Source organism: Volvox carteri, assembly GCF_000143455.1.
Source record: "Volvox carteri f. nagariensis unplaced genomic scaffold VOLCAscaffold_132, whole genome shotgun sequence".
In the NCBI taxonomy this organism is placed as follows: domain Eukaryota; kingdom Viridiplantae; phylum Chlorophyta; class Chlorophyceae; order Chlamydomonadales; family Volvocaceae; genus Volvox; species Volvox carteri.
In genome coordinates this window covers 101,417-125,975 of record NW_003307675.1, presented here as the reverse complement: position 1 = coordinate 125,975, position 24,559 = coordinate 101,417, and the positions used below count along the sequence as shown (strand labels likewise).

At 56.3% G+C, this 24,559-nt stretch overlaps 2 protein-coding genes across 2 annotated transcripts; both read right to left on the bottom strand.

Annotated features, from left to right (window-relative positions):
- Positions 1-24: 24 nt before the first annotated feature.
- VOLCADRAFT_108524 (uncharacterized protein) lies at positions 25-19,071 on the bottom strand (the record flags this gene model as incomplete). Its single annotated transcript, XM_002959185.1, has 16 exons — positions 18,861-19,071; positions 18,541-18,767; positions 15,560-15,801; positions 14,718-14,949; positions 14,124-14,364; positions 12,969-13,414; positions 12,061-12,220; positions 9,842-11,075; positions 8,835-9,668; positions 8,604-8,648; positions 7,231-8,409; positions 4,798-7,103; positions 4,537-4,648; positions 3,158-4,424; positions 1,546-1,727; positions 25-722 (listed from the first exon to the last, which is right to left on the bottom strand). Exons 2-16 carry the CDS (start codon positions 18,561-18,563, stop codon positions 25-27), a joined length of 9,201 nt encoding a protein of 3,066 aa, XP_002959231.1. The 5' UTR covers positions 18,564-18,767; positions 18,861-19,071.
- A 1,555-nt stretch (positions 19,072-20,626) lies between these two features.
- On the bottom strand, positions 20,627-20,878 carry VOLCADRAFT_48147 (uncharacterized protein; the record flags this gene model as incomplete). Its single annotated transcript, XM_002959184.1, has 1 exon — positions 20,627-20,878. A coding segment is annotated over one exon (252 nt), but the record flags the coding sequence as incomplete, so codon positions are not given.
- Between the last annotated feature and the right edge of the window lie 3,681 nt (positions 20,879-24,559).

Below are 24,559 nucleotides of genomic sequence, written 5' to 3'. Positions count from 1 at the left end.
GCGGGAAGGCGTGATTGAAGTCGTTCAGATGGGGCAGATGTCCGTCACGAAGGTGGTGCGTCCGTGTGTTGTCGTCTTTACGTCGCAGTGGAGCGTCCACTGTTCTTCTGTGACGTATTGTTGTCGACTCTCCGTCGTCGCGAAGTCCTGGTCCGCGAAGAAGTCCTGGAAACCTGGTAGTTGCTGTAGTACGGCTAATTCGGACGCGCAGACTGGATACGTGGCGGTATTGTCCCCTCGATGCAGTACGAGGGGGATTACCGGCTGTTGGTCTACACTAACTTCTAACGTCAGGTTAGGTTGTAGTCGCATGTCTTTGTGTGTACCGTCGGCAGGTAGTACCACGGCTGTAGCGTTCCGGCGTTCCCATGCCAATACGGGATGGGTGTAGGTAGATGGGCCTGCGCTGGCTGTTGTAGTTACTGATTGCGGCAGTTGCTGATCGTCGATTGCTGCCGACGCCAGGTCTACCCAGTGACGTACGACCTTGCTGGGATATGCCGCTGTAACCAAGACTCCACCGAGCCATACGACTGGCTGCCACTTGTCTTTTTGTGTGATTCGGCCGTTTATTAAGTAGAGTGGTTGCCGCTGCTGCGCTGCCTGTTTCCAGAGTTGGACGTAAGGCGTGGGCATGGCCATCATCGCTACTTCCATATCATACGCGGCGGTTGCCTGCTCTGAGATGCAGGCAATTTTTGTGGCGAATTTGGTGGGGCCCGCTGTATGACGGGCGTCACCATAGGGGAGGACTAGAAGTGCGTTGCCATCGGCTGGCCATTTCTCATCTGCGGCTGGTTCGTTTCGGCTTGGATTGATTGCCGGGTAGCGAATTGTTGCTGCCATAATTTTGGGAAATTCAGTAGCTGCTCTGCAGGTTACTGTCGTGCTGTCGGTAGTCTTGAGTTGCCATGAGGGCAGGGATCCGAAGCGTCCTACCAATTTAGTAGGAAGGGCAGCGTCGGCTACGGCTGAAAACTCCACCTCCGATCCTACTGCGCCTTCTCCTACGAATTAAATGTGTTCGTATGGCTATGGTTATGTGCGGTAGTACGGAATTTTACTTTCTGAAAGGAATTGGTTTAGGTTTACATGAAGTGAGTCTAAGTATATTATATAAAAATTGTGTTGGTAATTATTAGATATCTATATAAGGTGTCATAGGTTCAAAACTCCTTTAGTTCACCTTCGGTTCCCCTTTGGTTCCCTTAAAGAGGACGAGTACCTCTTTGTTTTCTTCCCCGAAGGGGAACCCAAAGTTCCCGACATTATTATTGCGATATGTGGTACGTTATCATATAACATTATTTGTGATATGCAAACGTTCTGAGTTGGAACACCAGTATCGGGATTTGCAACGAAGAGAATATAGTGAATTGTTGCTGCCATAACATTGGGAAAATTGGTGGCTGCTCCAAATGGTACTGTTGCCTCGAGTTGCCATGACGGCAGCGATCCGAAGCGTTCTATTAATTTTGTAGGAAGGGCAGCGTGGGTTACGGCTGAAAATGAGTGCTGCACGGTCTTTCCGGTTCTCGTACTGACCTTGGTGTGCAGCTAGTAGGTCGTCAAGCACTGCGTTGTTGATGCTTACGATGCCGATTGCAGAGTGGCCTCGGATAACGCCAGCGACAAAGTAGCCAGCGTCCGTCGGTACTGCCGAAAAGGAAGTGTTTGGGGCTTTGGCCTTGGGGCCGGCTGTCCACGTGAGTAGTAAGTTCACGGACCTGTTTAGTAAACAACAAAAACAGTAATAGGAATTTTGGACGAAGTGCAGCGGAGTGAAGAAGTGGATTTGCAGGACCGGAAGTGCAATCTAACGTGTAATGTAAGGTGGCTCGTTTGCCTTTTTGTTATTTATATAATGTAGGTTGCCGATTATATACCGTTTGTACCTTGCTGTGGAGGGAACTGCGCCTGCGGCGGTCACAGCAGAACTGCCTGCGCTGCTGCGTGCTACTTCAAGCTTTTTCGTGACTGACGAGGAAACACTTAGTGATTCGCGGGAACGTTTGGACATCGTTGTACACTATTTGTTTGTATAGTGTAGAGTTGGTGTTTTGTGATATATTGAGGTTGTAACGACTTTTTATAATAACTTTGTATGTGTAGATCTACAACCTTGTCGTGATTCACCTTGTTCGTATATTGCGATCGAACCTTAATTCGGACGTCAAATTTGGCCAACCTTGAGCAAATTTCGCTTTGGACAAGTTTTGGAGGCATCTGATCGCTGTGGCGGTGATAACGTGACCTTTTAGGAAATTTATATTTTATATATACATAGAAACACAGCTGTACTCCGTTGTGTTTACCAAGTGTGACCGTTATTTGTTGCATACATGCGAAGGGTGGACCACGTTGGATGATGTCAGTTTACGTGTCAGACATTTTGTAATGTAAAATAGTTGAGGCACAGAGGTGAACGTTTAGTAGAAAGTTTAACATGCATAGGTGAACATGTAAAGTTCGGTGCGGAAGAATTAAATACGCAAAGTGTAACGCATACAAATTTCAAAATGCAAAGTTCAGTGCACAGAGTTGGATAAAGTTATACGCATGAAATTATAGGCAAAGTCGCGGTCACGGTTGTGGTTGCAGTTATGGTTGGTTTATATATGTAGTGTTCCCTAGTGTTCCCACGTGAATTTGCACGTTTGACTTTGTACGTTTAGCTTCGTGGGTGTAATTTTGCCTATTGAATTTTACTGGTTGAAAATTCTATGTTCGAGTTTGTATGTGTTGAAGTGTTTTGTATGTGTTGAAGTGTTTGTGTTGATCTTTGTGTGTTAAACTTTGATCGTTTTTTCGTCTGTCGCTGTCCTATCCTTCCTTTCTTGATCCTTCTTCGTCGTTCCTCCTTAGCTATTTCTTTTCCCTTATGCCTTCTTTCTTTAGTTGTGTGTTATAAGTAACAAAAACAAGAAAGCGTGAAAACATGGAAACATGAAAACCATCGCAGGATTCGAACCTGCTGTCCAGCAAGTGCTGGACACCCCTAGGGACGGTTTGTCGTGCTGAGGCAGCACGCCCGGTTTTGCGCCGCGGGAAGGCGTTATTGAGGGAGGTGATACGGGGTGGCGCGAGGGAGGTGATGCAGGTTGGCCATTAGGTGGCGGTGTCGGGTGCACGGCGCATCTCCAGCTGTTCCGCCCACCGGAATTCGTTCCGGTAGCGTCGGTGTGTGTCGGCTGCTGTGGCGTCCAGCAAACGCAGTTCAGCGGCTAGGTCGTCGGTCAGCCTGGTGGCGCGCTGGAAGGCGGTGACCACGCTGCGGCGTTCGGTCGGGGTGGTGTAGAGTGGGCGCAGGAGGTGAATGTCATCGAGGGATTTGAAGCGGGTGAGGAGGACGAAGAGAGTGGCACGCTTGATCCCTTTCGGTGGTACACTGAGGTCGACGACCCAGCACTCGCGGAATGTTCGGCCCTGTACCCAGTGGTCCGTGACAACGAACCAGTCACCGAGGCCGAAGTTGATGCGTTTGATGGCTTTGGGTGCGGTGCCGGTGTTGGTGGCGGGCATCAGGACGGTCGCAGGCTCCTTGCTGGCACGGGGTCGGAGCGCAAAAGTAGCACCGTGGCTGGCAAGGTCGTGCGAGCCCTGTAGGATAGTGGTGGGTTTGTGACCGTGGATCGGGCGTACAAGGATGGCGGTGGGGAGGTACTGTAGCCGCCGGTACGGTCCGGTGCCATCATCCGGTGGTTCTCGCTCGTCCGTTAGAAGGCCACAGGCTTCAACCTCATTGTTGTGGAACGCGCCGGCTTCAGCACAGGTGGTATCCAGCAGGATGTAAGGGGCGCCTTCATAGTACCATGTGTCCGCCGTGGTGTGATCGAACTCGGCGTCCTTGACACGCATGGCAACAGCCTGCTCTACACGGGTGAGCGGAGCCTGTGGGGCTGTGCCACGGGGCTGGTGTGGTACGTGGTCCGCATTCCAAACCACCAAGCGTTTGCTCAGGTGCTGCGCTTGCAGCATCATGAGGCGTGTGTTTAGCGCGTGCCTCGGTTCGTTTCGTTGGACAACGACACGGGGCTTGAGGGGTGTCAGGGCCGACAAGCTAGAGATGGCGCGCGCATTCAGCTTGTCGACGAGCTCCTCAATGCGCTCGCGGGTGACCGGGCCACCTGCAAACATGGTGGAAGCCTCGGTGAGGTAGATGCCGCTTGGAGTGTTGTTCTGGCGCTGCTGACGGGTGAGTAAGAAGACGTCTTGGGCGAGGTTGCGGTAGAGGATGAAGCCGTTGTGGATATGGTCACGTGTCTGTGGAACTGGGTGTCGATGCCTGGTGGATGGTGCTGCATTGTTGTCAGTTGAGGAGTCAGATGTGACTGTGTGCTCGTCTTCTGACGTGGACTCTCCCTGATGCACGCGTTGTGAGTTGGGTGCAGAGGGTGTGAAGGCAGGCTCCCGCTCCAGCTGTGCTGCGTAGTGATATGCCGGGTGTCCGCCGGGTTGGGGATGTTGGCAGGGATCACCAACACCAGCTGCTGCCCGGCCTGCCAGTACGTGTGCTGCCGCGTCTGTGGCGGGCACGTGCACACGTGAGATGTTTATTGCACGCATTGTAGATGGCGCCCAAATGCTCGATGCTGCTCATGCCGATTTCGTCGATGATGATTGCACCGGAGCCCACATTGCGGTGTACCTGTGCAGCAGTCAGCGTGTAGGGAATGGAATGTTGGTTGATATGGGATGAATTGGTTATGATGTACAGTGTAATGCAAGTGGTAGACAGTAGCGCGTGATGTGTTTGGTTGGTAGTGGGAAAGAGTTCGTTTTGCATAACATGCTTACCTGCAAGGCGACGGCGCTGCCACGTTTGGAGCGCCCGTGTCCGATGCCCATTGCTGCAAGGCCGAACATGGCGTGAGTGGAAAGGCTGCGATGCGTGTCATTGTGGAAGGCGGCAGCAGCAGTCCAGGCGTAGGCACAGGTGGCAGGCCACTCGGGTACACCATGTTGGAATGTGTACCAGAGCAGTGCGTGTACGAACTGTGATTTGCCGGTACCGGGACGGCCCACCACAAGCATGCGAGGTGGAAGTCCAGGGTCGGGCTCTGCACGGCGATCGAAGTACCGGGCCATGAGGATGAACGGTACTGCTTGCTCTGGCGATAGGGTGAAGAGGTGAATGGTATCCTCGATGGTGGGTGGCTGAGGTAGACGAATGTAAGGCGGTGTATTGCCGGCCGGCACAGGTTCAGGTGCATGTCCCTCGACTTCAACTATGGCGACAATGGGGCTGACGGACGAGGTCTGCCGGTGTAGACTTAGGCGACGGTCGGGCTCAACGCCGTCTTGGGGGGTAGTGTTGGTAGTGTACCGTTTTAGGCGCCGAGCTGCCTCCTCGAGGGCCGTCATATCGGCAGCATTCACACGGCGCAGTAGATAAGAGGCGGAGGTACCATGGCCGCTCACCAGCACGGGCACAGGGCATCGTACGACGGCATCATATGCGTACAATCCACTGGCAGTGGTACGGTCGAATAGGGTGCCGATCGGTGTGGCAGCGAGGTCCAGGCCGGCAGTAGGAGCGGGACGCGGCTGCTGAGGGTGGCCTTGTTCGATCTGTGTATCACTGGCAGGCCATGTCTCAGGGTGTGTCTCGAAGTGCGCATCCTGCGCCTCAGCATTGCCGTCATCATCATCGTCAGCCCGATATCCGCCAGGATCCTCCGTGGGGAGTTTGTGCTTGCGCCGCCGTTGGTTGTACTGTTCGGTGTGGTGTGCGCGGGCAGTGTGGTCCTGTTCAATATTGTCCAAAATGGCCGCCACACATTGCTGGTACCGGCGGCCAGATTCAGTGGTGGCTAGCTCAGACCACCACTCGTCGTATGCTTGTTGTACCGTTAAGTTAGGGGGCACAGGCGCGCCACGATGTGACTTGAAGGTACCTAGCACAAAGGCATAGTACTCATCAGCGTCCGTCGGCTTGGTGCGTTCAGTCGGCCGGCGTGGGAGGGAGCCGCCTAAGAGGACGTACTGTGGGCGGGGATGATGCTTCAGGACGTGACTAAGATAGAGTGGATGGCTGGGATGCAGAGCCACTAGTCGGGTTGCATTAGTGACACTGCTGGTACCACTCGGCAATTGTTCCAGCGGTGGAGGTGACGTCACGGTCGGCACTGATGGACCTGGTATACAGGTTGTAGGAGCTGGTTGGTTGGGCGACGTTCCATCCACAGAAGGTGTGAGTACTGCACTGTTGGTAGCGGTGCGTTTGCGGCCATGGCGGCTAGGTAGGACCATGCCTTGGAGGGTAGTAGCGTGCAGGTGTTGTGCTGGTTGCACGCGAGCCAAGCTGTAGTTGCTCGCCAGCGTGTATGCACTGCATTCCAAGCCGCTAAGCTCCGGGCCGCGGAGGATGTAGTTTTGCACCGTGTTGGAGATGACATAGTCGCCGGTGTTTGTATCTGTGTTTACGAGCGCGACTTCCACTGCGCCATCCTCATTATCTGGTCCAGCTCCAGGTGTGTTTGCCAATGCTGTGAACCCACCGACGGGGAGGTAGCTGCGCTGGTACGATGCCTGGAAGGTGTCGTATCCGGACAGTTTGAATGCCGCTAGTGCCATGCCCACGGTGATGGTGGCGGTCATGCGATGTGCGGCGGCCGCAAGGTTTCCGAAGGCGGTAGGAGTGGTGGCGGCAAGGTCCTGGTTGTTGACAGGCGGTGGAGGGACGCCTGATAGCAAGAAGTCTTGTACACGGGCGACGGCATTACACAAACGGTCCGCTTGGCTGCATTCAATGGTCTTGGCCGTGTATTTGGACGTGTAGTACGCCACATCACGTGCGTGATCGGTAGCAGAGCCCAGCGGTTCCTCTGGTGCGGGTGTCTCATTCCCGTCGGCTGCTGTTTCTAGCTGTGCTGCGACTTCCGTCGTATATGCCCGGTCCACTTCGCAGGCCAGACTGAAGAGCTGGTTGCAGCCGAACACGAGTGCTGCTGCAGGGAAATGCGGCACGAGGTTGCGGCCCAGCCGCGGCAGCAAGAACAGACCCTGCGTGCCGATCCACCGAAATAGGTGTCGTATGATGCGCGGGAATGCCATACCACAGCTGCCGTCGGTGCCTGTGCAGCCGTGTCGGACACACATCGCTGTGAGTGTGTGTAAGGGTTGTTCGCAGTACAGCAGCATGATGTGCACGGCATGCTGCGTGCTTCTTGTGTGGTGGCAAGCCGCCATTGCTGCATCCAGCCAGCCACTCGAAATTGTAGGCCGCACGAGGGCAGCACTTGTCTGCGGCTGGTGGCGGTATGCCGTGTTGCGCCGTCTCTTCTGGCGACATCTGGAATACACGGCGGCTGTCTTCCGGTACTGATGGGTCGTAGTAGGGGGACGGGTACCACTGCTGACATAACGCGTACACCAGTGCCAGGGCACGGCAGTTAGGGCCATTAAACAGCGCCTGGAGCCGTTCCACCGCAAAGGTTGCCACATGCGCTACACCATGCACGTGCAGCACCAGGCGACCGCTCTGCTCCACCTTGGTCACCACTTCAAAGGTCCGGCCGCAGAAGCAGTTGGTGTTGCTCTGTTCCTGCGCGCCGGGTGCAAAGCCAAAGAGCTGTTCGACCAGTACTTCCTTCGTCACCACCAGCAGCATTGCACAGCTGTATGGATCGTCTCTGACCCGTCGCCATCTCTCAACTGTGCTGGGAATGTTTTGTGGCCGCCCGTCCTCCCCGAATTCCACGACCTGCCCGGACGCTACAATAGCAGCGGCGGCGTGCATGTCGGCCGGGTTGATGTTGAAGAATAGAGTTGGCCAGCCGATGGCCATAGCTGCTGCCCGCATTTGCGCTTGTGCACCGTTGTAATATGCATCGGTGAGGTCCACATGTACGGTACTGCGGCGGGTACCTTCTACCAGTGTTTGCACCAATGGGGACTGTTGCGCCAGCAAAGCCCGGCGCTGTGGGTGGCTGTACGGTAGCGCCAGGATGTCCGCCATGGCCCGTACTACATCTCGTGGCAGCCGTGTAAGATCCCGTTCTAGGTGCGGCTTTATTCGCATGGTTATCCCCACCTGGGCCATCGTCGCCTGCCGGAGGGAAATGTCGTACATCCGAGCCAGCAACATTGGGTTCCCGCTAAACTGCTTCCGTGGCACCCTCCGGATGAGGTGCTTGCAGTAGACGGAGTACGACATCCCTGGCGGGCGCTGCCCGGACAGGCCATATGGGAAGGCCGTTGGGAAGCACACCGCGAGAATCGCCGGGTGCTGCTCATCCAGCGGCTGTCGGGCATAGTCACCGCCACACAGTACCAGCTTCGAGCGACCAGTTAGCATCTCCTCCACCCGCCACGGGCATGTGTCGATCTCGCTGCCATCATTCGGTAGATGGGAGGGCTGCGGTACGACGAGCTCCAGCTCATCCAGTGTGCCAGGCTCAGGTGGCTCTGTGGGGTAAGGTGAAACGGGGATCAGTCATTATACACTGGCATCCCAATATTCCTGTTCATGCGGAAGGAACATCCAAGATCATTATATTATTCCAATAGTAGTGTGACGAAAGCACTGTACGAAAACAATGGGTAAGCCCATAATATCTAACCGAAGCCCACAGGTATTGGCACACGTGAAAACCTCTTACCTGCACCTGCCACCGGCTCTGTAGTGGTGCCAGGTTCGGGTGGCTCTGTGGGGTAAGGTGAAACGGGGACAGGTCATTATACACTGGTATCCCAATATTCCCGTCCATGCAGGAACATGGAAGGAAAGACTTCTAACACTTCAACATTATTGCGACGAAATACCGTACAAAAGCACTGGATACAGCCATAATATCTAACTGAAGTTCACAAATATTGGCAAAACCTCTTACCTGCACCTGCGATCGGCTCTGCAGTGGTGGAAGGCGTGTGTACAAATGCGACAAATGGCCGTCCACCAAGCAAGCTGTCCTGGTCATCCTCCTGTTCGTCACGCGCACTAACTGCAGCAGCAGCCTCAGCAGCACTAGCAGCATCAACATCCATATCAGCCCCGTTTGCAGCCTCATCAATTGTCGAGGCATGTGCTCCAGTCGTCTCCATCCCAGCCTCAGCAATTGCAGCCTCAATCTCATCCTGTTGCTGCCGAACACCAGCAGCTCCTGTGCGGCCATGCATAAAGGTGCTGCGCAGCACACCAGCGACTTCCTCATCGGTGGGTCCCACTGCATTATCCAGCAATACTTCCGGGACGAACGGGGCACAGCCCATTTTCTCGTATTCCTGGAGCGCCACGGGATCGATCGCCCACTCCTCCTCATCGAGATGCTGCAGGTAGCGGACCCACGCAACGATAATGGGTCCTCGCATCTGTAGTGCAGGTGCACTGCAGACACGTTCTCGCAACTCGTGCCGGTTGCGCACATGGTCCACACAGACGACGGTGATGCACCCTGCCATTTCAGCGAGTGCTGCTGGTATGAGGCCGCACCATAGATGTCGGCCTGGGTTGGCCAGCGCTACACCGTGTGCACGTACCGCCTGTGGAAAAACCTCCGGTGGCCGACCGCCCAGATGCAGAACTATCACCTGCTGCAATATGTGTGCACGCGCGAGCACCTGGCTTTCCAGGAAGGTCGGAAGGGGCAACGGCTCACCGAGGTGATTGCTGAGGGGCACATCCCCGGGGTCCAGGCGCGCCAGAGCTGCATCTGGGATGCGTCGAGCTGCCATAGAACACCCGGAGGGAACAAAAGAAACACATGTAGGTAAGGTGAACCCGTGAAGGTGAAGTGATACCGCAAAAAAACAACGAAAACCACGCAGGAAGGATGCTCGCCAAGCAAACGACGTCATACAATACACGGAAGATACATCACTGGATAGTACTAAATCTTACCCGAAAGTGCAGCCTCACAATCCTTGCAGACGAAGATGCGCTCCATGCCAGCTGCATCGACCAGCATGGTGCGATTGGGTAGGTCGGGCTCCAGCCGAATACAGTACGGTATTTCCACGGATGCAGAGTCTGTAGGGCATGGGCGCGGCAGTACGCGGGGTGGCTTTGGCTGCAGCTCGGGCGGCAGCTGTTGTGATGGCGCTTCCAGTGCAGCCTGTGCTATTTCGTCCTCCTCAGAGGTGCCGCTATGGGCGCCCCTGATGTCGTCGTCCAGCAACATAGCGACACCATTGCCACTAGTGCCTGCACCGTCTTCCCCCAGGGCTGTGTTGCGCCGATCATTCCGCCGGATACGGTACCGAACTGGCAGCACGGGGTCTGGCGGCGGTGGTGCTTCCCCCTCAACTGTGCGTGCCATACGGCGCCATGTCAGTGTGTGTGCACGGCGCGGCACAGCCATTGTACACGGAATGTCGGCACGCAGCAGGTCCACATTAGGGATGTCATGGAAGCTGTACACTGAGCAGCTGTCTGTTGAGCACAGCTCAGAGCATACAGCACATACATGTGATGGCATACGACGCCGCAATGCCGCCGCCATGCTAGAAGCGGTCTGCAGCTGCACGTCATACGGCACTTGGTGCTCTACTGGCAACTGACTGTCAGGCAGGTCTTCAACACGGCCATCAGGCAGAGCCATCAAGAAGTCTGGCAGCTCGATGGGCCGGTCGCCATGCAAGTAATCCAGTTGTAACAAACTGTTAAGACGGTCCAGTAGGGTAGATTCACGCCCACGCTCCTGCTGCAATCGCTGCCGGCGCTCACGCTGGGTGGCCGAATCATGCTGTACTGCCGCGGCGGCGGCCGCTGGATCCTCCTGCTGCAATCGCTCCCGTCGCTGACGCCGGGTGGCCGATTCATGCTGTACTGCTGCGGTGGCGGCCGCTGGATCCTCCTGCTGCAATCGCTCCCGTCGCTCACACCGGGTGGCCGATTCATGCTGTATTGCCGCGGTGGCGGCCGCTGGATCCGCCTGCTGCAATCGGTCCCGTCGCTCACGCCGGGTGGCCGAATCATGCTGTAATGCCGCGGCAGCGGCCGCTGGATCCTCTTGCTGCAAACGCCGCCGGCGCTCACGCCGGGTGGCCAATTCATGCTGTAGTGCCGCGGCGGCGGCCGCTGGATCCTCCTGCTGCAATCGCTCCCGTCGCTCACGCTGGGTGGCCGAATCGCGCTGTATTACCGGGCCGGTGGCCGCGGGCGAACTGGTACTACGTAAAGACTGCAAAAAACCGGTGGATCTGTGCAACGAACCAAGACGTAGTGAATTATTACAGATCAGTCGAACGGTTAATGGCGACCGCCGACTGCCCAACTGCTGTTCGTCCTGCTGCATATGAACAACAAACTTATACTTGCGAAAGTAAAATAAAAGTCCGGTATTGCACTAAAATTCCGATATATGCTATTTTCCAGAACTTTTGTAGCAACGTTGCGGATACAGCAAAACGCGGTAAAGAGTTACTGTACAGATGCCCGATATAATACCGATATAATATAGCGTACATATATGTATGTGTACGCAAGCGTATCCATTCTGGACGTGGTGGATGTACATACTTGGGTATTCAGTTGCAATCAGTTGCATGGAGGCGCCTTCAAGCGCGTTCAACGAGTGAATTGCGTTTAAAGTATTACTAAATTTTACATAGACCAACAGTTTCTGTGCGACCATGCATACAGGTGCTGCGCAGCACACCAACCACTTCCAGTGGGTCCCACTGCGTTATCCAGCAGTACCTCCGGGACAAACGGGGTACAGCCCATTTTCTCGTATTCCCGCAGCGCTACAGAACCAATCGCCCACCTCTCCACAATATTGCAGGTAGCGGACCCACGCAACGATAACGCATCTGTAGTATAGGTGCACTGCGGACGCGTTCTCACAATTCGTGCCGATTGCACACCATAAATGCCATAAATGTCGGTCTGGGTCGAGCAGCGCTACACCGTGCGCCTGCGGAAAAACCTCCGGTGGCCGCTCAGGTGCACAACTATCACCTGCTGCAATACTGCTGCAATATATGCACACGAGCAAATATATTTATGACCAATGACCACCACATATATTTAACTCGCATTCACAATTAAACGGAACGTTCAGAAGAATTACGCGAAAACATGAACATGCATTTGAACATAGGATGTGGGGATCGAACCTGCGACCTCGCATTCTTTCCGGATATTTCCGGGGCGGTCTTTAGCACGTACGGCACGCTCCCGACGCGGGATTTCCAAAACGCTCCGGACAGACAACCGGACAGACGGACGGACCGCGCTGCGCCGCGAAGGGGACCGTAGCTTCGACTCCCAGGGCAGCTGCGGGTGTGTGGTGTGTAAGGTGCTGTGTGGTGCGTAGGTGAGAACGGTGTTAATGTGGGGAAGCAGTGGTGTGGACTCAGTTACATTACATCTGTGACGGAGGGTGGCTTAGTAGCAAGCCACAGCCAGCAGTGTCGTAGCAGAAGGCATTCTCGAGGTTCACATCCGGCATCCAACAGCAACGACCCATAACAGCAAGAGAGGCAGTTCCTCACCGCAAGCAGCCATGTAAGAAGTTGTGCAATCACACAACAGCAGGCATGCAATAACTTTAATTCGAAGCCTGAGCGTCAAATTGATTCACACACAAACATTGCTAGGTTCGCAGTCTCAGCGCGTGGTAACAATCTTGTGGACGTTCTCAAGTCTCGCAATGGTCAGATCTGTGCCCTGCAGCTTTACATGCAGATCTGCCGTGAAAGCCACGTTGACGGCTCCGCAGGTGAAGGTGATGTCGTCCAGCATGGTGTCGGCAAGTGGGGTGAATGAACGGGCTGCACTCGATTCCATCCAGTTCTGAGCCATGTTGGTGGTAGTGAGTCAGAGCCGTCACAGCAGCACCCGGCTGCTCCGGATTGTCATTATGAAAAACCAGTAGGGTCTCAGCTGCTGCTTCCAAGCTGTTGATATCATCATGGTCATCCCGGAGCACAATGGTCATGAACGGGCCTGTGCTCAGGAACATGTTCTCATACGTGGTCTCGAACGTTTCATGAAACATTCGGCACGATCGTGTCCTGCCAACTTGAAGGACGCCATGGCCATTCTGATGGTCAGGCTGGCTGTCGTACGGTTCACTGTGGAGATAAGGTTTCCGATGCCCTTGCATCGGTCCTCATGGGCGGCTGCGGGGTCTCCACCACCAGCAGCTGCAGTGTCAAGGAAGTGGCGGCTGATCATGATCACGCGGTTCAGCCGTGTGACTTGGCTCTGCGACATGGCCTTGGCGACATACTTGGTGGCATAGTGCGTGGTTCGGTGGGCCACAACCTCTGCTTGCACAAGGATGTCCTCCAGGACCTCGGGGTCACACATGGGGACCGGCAGTCCAAGCTGTTCCTCCACTGTTGCGGTGTACTGACGGTCGAGCTCGCAGGCCAGCGTGAAGACATTGTTGCAGCCCAGCACCATTGTGACAGCGGGGCAATGGGGCACAATGTTGGGGCCATATCGGGGCAGAACGAACAGGCCCTGTCGCCCACCCACTTGATCTCACACCAGATGTGGCATGGGTAGGCCATGCCGCAGTCTCCATCCACGCCTGCACAGCCGAAGTGTTTGCAGGTGTCGGTGTGTTTGTGGGTGCAGGACCCCATGACACCCGCCACAAGGTGCTGGGTGCAGTGTTCCAAGCACACTTTGGGTGTAAAGGTATCAGTGGCTTCACCCCCGGTCCCACACGGCTTGCCACAGGCGACAATGGCAAAGTCATACGCGGGTGCTGGCATGGATCCATCTGGTTGAGGCGCGCGGATGGCTGGGGGGCGGCCAGCAGACACTGCGGGGGGGGCTGGCTGGACTCCATTGTCACCATTGCCAATGTCTTCATGTGTGCCCGAGGCGCTGCCAGGTTCTGCTTGAGTCAGGCCGTCATCCTCTTCTGCAGTAGCATCTGTCATGTCATCATCACCAGAATTCGTTGCTGCCGTTGATGTTTTCATGGGTGTCGGTGCAACTGCTGTTGGTGTGGTGGGTGCAGCCATGACCAGGGGTGTCTGCCAGAAGACTCGTCACTCTTTGTCCTGAATCTCGTAGTACGGCTCAGGCAGCCACATGCTGCAGAGGGTGTGTGCCAGCGCCAGAGCGTGGCAGTTGGGCCCCTCAAACATTTGTCCACGGTGAATGCTGCCAGGTGCACCATGCCGTGCAAGTGCAGGGCGAGGCATCCACTCTGCTCCACCTTGATGCAGATGTGGAACATGGTGCCACAGAAGCAGTCAGGGTTGCTCTGCCGCTTGTCGCCAGGTTTGAAACCAAAAAGGATGTCCATGAAGGCGAGCTTAACCGTGTTGAGGAGTGCTTGGCTGGTGTAGGGGTTGTTTCGCACCCACCACCACTTGTCCATGACACACTCCTCCTGCAACGGAGCACCATCCTCGCCAAATTCGAAAAATTGCCCAGCGGCCACGACTGCAGCTGCACTGTGCAAGGCGGCGGGGTTGACGTTAAACATGAGGAGTGGCAGCCCGGTTGCGGTGGCTACACCACGTAGATTGGCGTGCATGTTGCGGTAATAGGCATCTGTCATGTCGATGCGTGCGACCGTTCACCGAAGAGAGGTGACGAGAGCATGCACGAGAGGTGACGTGTCTTGGAGCAAGCGGCAGCGATCCGGGTGCATCTTTGGCAATGCCAGGATGTCCACCATCGCTTTGACAGCCTCTCGTGGGATGGCGCCCACCGTGTCGATATCTTACTGGCAGCTCTTCACTCTGTTCGGACGGTGATGTTCTCCGGCAACAATGCAGCAGAGCGTGGGATGGCATCCACCCACTGATCGAGTGATGGGTTCACCACGGCTATCCCGTGCATTGTGACGGTGATGGGCTGCAAGTCAGGCGGCCGGTTCTTGACCTTGAGCATGTAGATCTGCTGCTGCACATGGCCCAGCCCCAGTATGTTGGCTTCCAGCACGGTAGGCCACTCCAGACGCTGCCCGTCCTGATTGATTTCCGGCACGTCTCCACCATCATAGCGTGTGAGAGCAGCCTCTGGGATGCGTCCGCCTGGATGCGGAGGCAGCAGCCACAGGCAGGGCAGACCAGTCAGAATAACCAGTGTGGTTGTGTGCATGCATGCATGAACACCCAGCACACATGATCGGCAACGAAAGCACTCATGCAAATTCTCATGTTAGTGTTTAGTGCTTACATTCCAAGGCATGAATGCAGTCATTGCACATCATGATGATGTCGTTGCCAGCCTCGTTGGTGTGCACCATACAATTCTCCCCAGAGCGCTCCACACACATGCGGTACGGCACTAGCCACACACCCGGAGCAGTGGGATCCGGCCGTGGCTCCATGCCAGGTCGTGGCGGCCATGAAGGAAGCATCCATTCCTCATGCTGGCCGTCCACGTCTTGTGGCTGTGTCGCATCCACTCCTGCTTCTTCATCGGAAAGAATAGACTCATGCTCATCGTCAACACCATCCGTCTCACACCGACGTCACCGTGGCAGACTAGATGGGCCCGCCTCATGTGGTGGAAAGTCTTCCGGGAAGCCATATGCTCCAGTGTTGCCCAAATGGTCCCACGCCTGTTGCAACGAACTGTGCTGCTGGGTGGGCTGGCGGTGCTCTTGGTCATCCGAACCACCAGAGTCCCCTGTCGTACCAGGACGCTTGGTGAGCCCCGTCTTCTCTGTAGAATGCCCATTGAGCCACATCTTTCGGAAGCCCCACGGCAAAGCTGGCTCGGGCGGTGGTGGTGCTCTGGCGGCTGTGACTGGTAGCCATGCGACGACTTGAGCTGGATGTGCCACTGCCAGCATCCTCCAAACATCTGCACGCAACTGGTGCACGTTGGGGATGTCACCAAACCGGTAGCCGTGTGCCTGTACCGTGGACTTCATCTCGCTGCAGCAGGTGCAGACACATGATGGCATGTTGTTTTTGACAGTGGCATCAAGCTGTTCAGCGACTCGGATCTGTACCCTAAACCCTAAACCTTAAACCCTAACAGAAGCTGTTAAGGGAATTACAGTGGGCAGAGGCTGACCTGCAGGAACATCTTGCACATGTTCCGGCCATATAGCTGTACTGCTGTCTAACCAGGCACCCATACGAGGCTTGGTGGGGTTTGTCGGCCGCCTGAACACCCAGAAGGCAGCATCCAAAATGGCCTCCACAAGGCTACCCCTGCTGCGGTGGGTGTGTTGTGGTGTGCGCTCCTCAGATGACTGTTGCCGAATCGCACGGGCTTGATGCTTTCGAGCTGTGTCCACTGTTTGGTCTGCCGCCACTTGCTCAGGCATTCGGTTGGCTCGCACATCCGCTACCCGAGCTGCATGTGCTGCTCGATGCGTGGCCACTTGCTCAGGCGTTCGGTTGGCTCGTGCCTCCGACCACCACGCCCACCGAGCAGTAGCTGCTGCACGGTCCGCCGCCACTTGCTCAGGCGTCCGGTTGGCTCACGCCTGCACCTTTCTGGTTGCATCCGCACTGGACAGCTGGGGTGTCGGGGGGGGAAGGTTTGGCTTGAGTCCGGCCCGTCAAGCTCAGAAGCCACGAGCCTCCACCTGCAACTGTACCTAACCGCCGACATCCTGCATGATGTCAGGAAGAGGATTACTAGTCTACCGCCCATGCAGGAGATGGAGCAACATCACGGGCATCAGTCCCAACCAGGACTCCTTACCAGAACCAGAATTGTCCATAGAAATGGCTGGTCAGACTGATGTCACGACAGGTTATCCTCCTATCCTCAAGGAATGCAGTTGAGGGCCAATGGAACACAGTACATTGATACAATATGGATGTATGTTGTGCAGCACCACTGTTTGGTAGAATTTTTTCCTGAATCCATTTGATAAATTTTATCCTGGATCCGTTTGACAAAATTGATAAATGCACTCGAGGGCCAATGGCACACATTACTTCTATACAATAACTGTGCTGCACAGCATCACTGGTTAACCAACGTTGATAGAATGTATTCTGAATCCGTATGATTCTATAGAATTTCTGCGACTGTATTTTATCCCGGGGAATGTTGCGGTGTGCGCGACTTCACGTCATTTCGTGGTGGAGCCGTTGTAGTCTAGTTTTCCACTGCAAGTCCTATCCCACAGTGGAACTACGTGGATATACCCACAGCCACGCCCAGGCGTACCCGGTTATCCTGATATTTTGTGATAAACGTTTAACCTTGAAAGTTCAAGTCGAACAACACAACTACGGGCGTCTGTTGTTCGTTACCCACCACCGCGCCCAGTCGTCCCCATGGCCTGACGGCCCAGTATCCGCGTGTCCCCGCCCACATGTTCGCGGTCCACGCTTCATGCACACGCCCATGTTACATCCTCATGTCCCGCGTCCACGCGTCCATGCTACATCCACGTGTGGCTTCATCCACGGTGCCACGGTCCCATGCGCCCACGTGCCCACACGCTCACGCGTCCATGTGCCCTTGCGTGCGACCCGTGATTTGAACCCGCGACCTGTCGTCCTCGCATCCTCGCGTTTCGGTGTGCAACTCGAAACTCGCGGAGTGCGACTCGAACCCGCGACCTCTGATTGTGAAGAGGGTGCGCACTAACGAAAACGCAAAGCTCCGGAACCATCCATTCGAGCGCGACTTTCCAACGAGCTCCGGACACGAGCCGCTCACGGACGCGATTCAGAGATGCCTTCCCTCCGCTTCGCTCTTCGCTGCGCTACGAGAAGCTACGGTGACAGCGAACTCCGGATAGGCCTCCGCTCATAACATATGAGCTACAGCGACGGACAGACAACCATCGAACTCAGGATAGGCCTCCGCTCATAACATATGAGCTACGGCGAAGGTCTCCGTCCCGACGACGGAACGACTAAACGTCGTCCGTCTAACGTCGGGACTACGACGATCATGACTTCCCCAGCTGGGAACATCTCACCATGCCCAAGTCTTAGTTCCGTGTATCAGCTAGTAACCAACATACTTCGTCAACGGCTTCTTCCTGTTTAAACCTGGGTAGTTGCCTTAATCAACCTGTTACATCATGATTTCCCCCAGAGAACAACTCACCAGTGGTCACTATTCACGTGTCATGCCCCGTGATATGAGCCAGTAGCCAACATATGCCTCCATCCTCAATAGCTTAAGCTTCCAAACCGGCACCCATATCTCAGGCAGAGCGGCATCATGCTTATGTCACCTTTCTTCATCGTAGGCAGAGCTTTGGTGGATGATGCCGTCTGCAGCTCCCGTTTCTCGCTTCTGTACACATGCCTGCTGAAGCAAGTTTACCATATGGGGTTGCAACCCCCTCATTTGAGTCCTGCAGATCATGCAAGCAAGCAGTTGCAATGTCTAGCACGCAAGCCCAATTTTACTACTTCTCATGAGACAACATCATACTTTGGGTTGTTGCTTGGGTTTGGTGCTGCCCAGGTGTGCAGCCATGGCATGAGGAGCGTGGTCGCGATGGTGAAGTCCTTTGTTGCCAAGTTGCCATAGAACTCGGCAAAGTCGTCATATTCCATTCCACTGACGGCCAGGAATTCCTCAAACGCTTTGGTGGCCTTATCACCAGCAGCACTGCAAACGTTGCTGGGCACGTTTAAAATGTACCGCTCATCTAATGAACAAGTGCAATGGCTGATGATGCCACTCACTTGTCATTCGTTGGCTGCATCATAGCTGCAGCTGGACCTCGTGCATCCTGCGCCTATTGTCCGACGGCTGCGTGGGCTGCATCCCAAATCCACCCACAAAATCATCATTGGCTTCCATTGTGATATTCCTCTTAAGCATCTTTAGAGATTTGACCTATGAGGTTAACCATAGTTAGAGAGTAGGGTCGGGCTGGAGCCAACTATAGCACAGCCAGAGACTCTTGATCCTGAGTAAGGTAATTTATTACAAAGACGATAACACCTGTTAGTTTGATGCTGCAATGAGTGGCAATGCACAATGAGACAGGTACAGATCCTGCCTGTGGGTCGCCGCTGTACTGCCAAGAGATTGGCTGGCGCAAATGAAAGGCACCAACGGCAAATATATTTGAGGTGGAACCATTCTGTTTATTCATGCAAGCAGCTAACCGCGGTCTATGTGAGCGAGGTAGTTCGACTGTGCAAGCATGGCAGTCCAGCAGCCAAGCTGGCTAAGTCGTATTCATTTCTTTAACTTTATGTCCGTGTATATTTTGCATTTTTGTGTTATGTTGTGTTCAGTGTTCATTTCTTCTCTTCCGTCAGCGGTTGCTCCAGATCCGTGGTCAAGGTTGGATATTACTTGTGCTGGGCTAAATAGCATCAAGTTCAAATCCTTTCCAGACTGCTTATGCACGGCATACAGTCGCTTGACTACTTTCGATGTACATTCGAAAATGGGAAGTCCATTTGCTTCCAGAGTGGATTTCCACGTTTAAATTGTCTTGATTCCTACAGAATTAGGACAATGGCTTCTTATGACTGGATAGTTCGATGTAAACAGCTTTCTCCGGCTCCCTAAGGGAGTGCCATGCTCTTTCCGGTCCACTATGAAGGGTCGAACTTCACGTGGCTATACATTCAAAATTGAGAAGTCCATTTGTTTTCGTTGGGAGCTTGTGTTACTAGGAGCATGAGAGCCTGGGGGTGTGGGAGCCTGAGGGCCTGGGAGCCTGGGGGGCCTGGGAGCCTGGGGGCCTGGGAGCTTGGGGGCCTGGGGGCCTGGGAGCTTGTTAGCTGGGGGTCTGGGAGCTTGGGAGGTTGTTAGGCTGGGGGCCTAGGAGCTTGGGGGCCTAGGAGCTTGGGGGCCTGGGAGCCTGGTACCTGGGAGCCTGGGAGCCTGGTACCTGGGAGCCTGGGAGCCTGGGGGCCTGGGAGCTTGGGAGCTTGTTAGGCTGGGGGCCTGGGAGCTTGGGAGCTTGTTAGGCTGGGGTCCTGGGAGCCTGGGAGTTTGGGAACCTGGAAGCCTGGGAGCTTGGGAGCCTGGGGGCCTGGGAGCCTGGGGGACTAGGAGCTTGGGGGCCTGGGAGCCTGGTACCTGGGAGCCTGGGGGCCTGGGAGCTTGGGGACCTGGGGGCCTGGGAGCCTGGGGGCCTGGGAGCCTGAAAGCTTGGAAGCCTGGAGGCCGGGGAGCCTGGGGACCTGGGAGCCTGGGGGCCTGGGAGCCTGGGGGCCTGGGAGCCTGAAAGCTTGGGAGCCTGGGGGCCTGGGGGCCTGGGAGCTTGGGAGCCTGGGGGCCTGGGAGCCTGGGAGCCTGGGGGCCTGGGGGCCTGGGAGCCTGGGGACCTAGGAGCCTGGGAGCTTGGGAGCCTGGGGGGCTGGGAGCCTGGGGGCCTGGGAGCCTGGGGGCCTGGAAGCCCGGGGGCCTGGGAGCCCAGGGTCCTGGGAGCCTGGTAGCTTGGGGACCTGGGGGCCTGAATACCTGGGGGCCTCGGATCTTGGGAGCCTGGGGGCCTGGGAGCCTGGGAGCTTGGGAGCCTGGGGACCTGGGAGCCTGGGAGCCTGGGGGCCTGGGAGCCTGGGGACCTGGGAGCCGGGGAGCTTGGGAGCCTGGGGGCCGGGGAGCCTGAGAGCTTGGGAAGCTTGGGAGCCTGGAGGCCGGGGAGCCTGTGGACCTGGAAGCCTGGGGTCCTGGGAGCCTGGGGGCCTGGGAGCCTGTGGACCTGGGAGCCTGGGGTCCTGGGAGCCTGGGGGCCTGGAGCCTGGGAGCTTGGGAGCCTGGGGGCCTGGGAGCTTGAGAGCTTGGGAGCCAGGGAGCCTGGGAGCCGGGGGCCTGGAAGCCTGGGAGCCTGGGAGCCTGGGGGCCTGGGAGCCTGGGAGCCTGGGGGCCTGGGAGCCTGGGGACCCGGGAGCCTGGGAGCTTGGGAGCCTGGGGGACGGGGAGCCGGGGAGCTTGGGAACCTGGGGGCCGGGGAGCCTGGGGGCCTGGGAGCCTGGGAGCCCGGGGGCCTGGGAGCCTGGGGACCTGGAAGCTTGGGAGCCTGGGAGCCTGGTACCTGGGGGCCTGGGAGCCTGGGGGCCTGGGAACTTGGGAGCTTGTTTGGCTGGGGGCCTGGGAGCTTGGGAGCTTGTTAGGCTGGGGTCCTGGGAGCCTGGGAGTTAGGGAACCTGGAAGCCTGGGAGCCTGGGAGCTTGGGAGCCTGGGGGCCTGGGAGCCTGGGGGACTAGGAGCTTGGGGGCCTGGGAGCCTGGTACCTGGGAGCCTGGGGGCCTGGGAGCTTGGGGACCTGGGGGCCTGGGAGCCTGGGGGCCTGGGAGCCTGAAAGCTTGGGAGCCTGGAGGCCGGGGAGCCTGGGGACCTGGGAGCCTGGGGTCCTGGGAGCCTGGGGGCCTGGGAGCCTGAAAGCTTGGGAGCCTGGGGGCCTGGGAGCCGGGGGCCTGGAAGCCTGGGAGCCTGGGAGCCTGGGGGCCTGGGAGCTTGGGAGCCTGGGGGCTTGTGAGCTTGAGAGCTTGGGAGCCTGGGGGCCTGGGAGCCGGGGGCCTGGAAGTCTGGGAGCCTGGGAGCTTGGGAGCCTGGGGGCCTGGGAGTCTGGGGGCATGGGAGCCTGGGGACCCGGGAGCCTGGGGGCCTGGGAGCTTGGGAGCCTGGGGGCCTGGGAGCCTGGGGGCCTGGGAGCTTGGGAGCCTTGGGGCCTGGGAGGCTGGGAGCCTGGGGTCCTGGGGGCCTGGGAGCTGGGGGCCTGGGAGCCAGGGAGCCTGGAAGCCTGGGAGCCTGGGAGCTTGGGAGCCTGGGGGCCTGGGAGCCTGGGGGCCTGGGAGCCTGGGGACCCGGGAGCCTGGGTGTAGCAGCCGGGGCACAGTACGGTGCTATAAATACGCACAGAGTGTGACCACCAGCAACTCGAGAGACCTTTTCAGCGGTCAGCTGCTACACTGGGGGCCTGGGAGCTTGGGAGTCTGGGGGCCTGGGGGCCTGGGGGCCTGGGATCCTGGGAGCTTGGGAGCTTGGGAGCCTGGGGGCCTGGGAGCCGGGGGCTTGGAAGCCTGGGAGCCTGTGAGCCTGGGAGCCTGGGAGCCTGGGAGCCGGGGGCCTGGAAGCCTGGGGGCCTGGGAGCCGGGGGCCTGGGAGCCTGGGGGCCTGGGGGCCTCGGGGTTTGGGGGTGACACAACCATGAAATGGTGGTATCGAAAGATACCGGTTGAGGCAAGTGGATTGAATAATAATCATTCTAGAATCCACTTGGGCCTCATGCCAATAAGTTCCAGTACGGCTGGGTGGTGTGATGTTGACCATAGTTCGCAGGAACTACTCTCGCCTCATGAAGCAGACATCCAGGAAGCAGGTTCCAGCTTTAGACAGGTGAAGCCCCTGCCCAGACGCCAGTATGGACTTCTGCAGCAGTGCGGCAGTAGGGTGGACAGACCGGCATCTGACAGTTAGACAACAGAGCCTAGAGCTTAACAGTAAGCTTAACAGGATACAACACCTGGAGCCCCAACCCTCCCTTCCATCTCACTCCCTGAGTTAAACCCATTCCCCCTCCCTGTCACCACCCTCCTAAATTAAAACTTCGGCTGCAGCCCCACTATCGGAGGTTGGCTGCACTTGCTGCACATGTATGAGAGCATGAGAATTAAAGCAGGCACTGCAAAGACAGTGCTGACACATACACACCCAACTCCTCCAACCAGCCCCAGCCACACTTCCTAGCATGTAGTGTTATCATCATGACATGGCTAAAGATTCCACAACGAAACACACAACCGTGGCACAGATGTGGCCCACCACTACCTGCCTACATCAAACAAATCTGCCGTACTCCGATAGCCATATCGGAGTACGACAGCATCTTGATGCCCCACGTAAAACACATAAGAGCCCCGACCCTCGCCCCCATCTTACCTCCATTCCCGGCTGGACGTTGTCCCCATCTTCCGAGGCCTGCTGCACGTGCAGCACATGGATGGGAACATGACAATTAGGGCAGGCACGTCAATGGTGGAGGCGAAACATACACGGCCCCCTCCCCCAACCAGCCCCAGCCACCCTCCATAGCATCCGGAACAACAAAGAGGCCAACGGGTAACGATTCCACAACGAAACACACAACCGTGGCACAGATGTGGCCCACCACTACCTGCCTACATCAAACAAATCTGCCGTACTCCGATAGCCATATCGGAGTACGACAGCATCTTGATGCCCCACGTAAAACACATAAGAGCCCCGACCCTCCCCCCCATCTTACCTCCATTCCCGGCTGGACGTTGGCCCCATCTTCCGAGGCCTGCTGCACGTGCAGCACATGGATGGGAACATGACAATTAGGGCAGGCACGTCAATGGTGGAGGCGAAACATACACGGCCCCCTCCCCCAACCAGCCCCAGCCACCCTCCATAGCATCCGGAACAACAAAGAGGCCAACGGGTAACGATTCCACAACGAAACACACAACCGTGGCACAGATGTGGCCCACCACTACCTGCCTACATCAAACAAATCTGCCGTACTCCGATAGCCATATCGGAGTACGACAGCATCTTGATGCCCCACGTAAAACACATAAGAGCCCCGACCCTCCCCCCCATCTTACCTCCATTCCCGGCTGGACGTTGGCCCCATCTTCCGAGGCCTGCTGCACGTGCAGCACATGGATGGGAACATGACAATTAGGGCAGGCACGTCAATGGCGGAGGCGAAACATACACGGCCCCCTCCCCCAACCAGCCCCAGCCACCCTCCATAGCATCAGGAACAAGAAAGAGGGCAACGGGTAACGAATCCACAAGGAAAAACAACCGTGGCACAGATGTGGCCCACCACTACCTGCCTACATAAAAACATTGGGACATTGGACAGTGAAGCCATAATAGCCAAAGCCGTACATGAGCGGTTATGTCAGCCAATGGCATGGAAACCTCGTCGGTCATAATTTTGTTCAGTAAACCTGACAAGGTTTTAAATGATTTCAGCCGACTTTCGGATATTGTGGCATGGACCCACTACATTGGCGGACCTGGTCGACCAGGTCGATCGACGTCGGCCTCGGGTAACCTTGCCTATGTACTTATTTGTTCATCAACTATATTCTACTTTGTGCTGGAACAATCGGCGTTCCTTTGGGCCATGACCATGACTACCAATGGTCATGTTACATCGGAGCACCAATACAAGTGGCAAACACCCTAAGTAACCTAAATTTCACTTATGATAAATTCACCGGCTATATTCATGCTTCCCAATGTGCTTTCGGGGCTGCACGTCAAAAGTAACCTCGTCCAGACAACTGTCCCGTAGCTGCGGAGCCTTGGGCGCTACACGTCTCTGGACTGCCAAATGGCCGTAGGTAGAGAGCAAATCGTAAGGACAAATAATGCCTCCCTACACTTATATTTGATGGCAAACATGTTAACTAACCTCGTCATAACATTTCACACACTCAGCGCGCATATCTGTGCCTAATTATGACACTTTCAAGGTTGCACATTTACCAAGCTTCTAGCTGGCGAGTAACCTGTCCAGACAACTGCCCCGTAGCTACCGAGCCTGACGAGTTACACGTCTCCGGACTGCCATAGGGCAGTGTATGACTCGTGTAAACAATGTAAAACATGTGCCAATGTGGTCATGGAATGCAGTGTACGAGTCATGTAAACCAAGCAAAACATGGGCCAGGGTGGTCATGGAATGCAGTGTACGACTCATGGAATGTGTGCAAAACATGGGCCAGGGTAGTCATGGAGTGCAGTGTACGACTC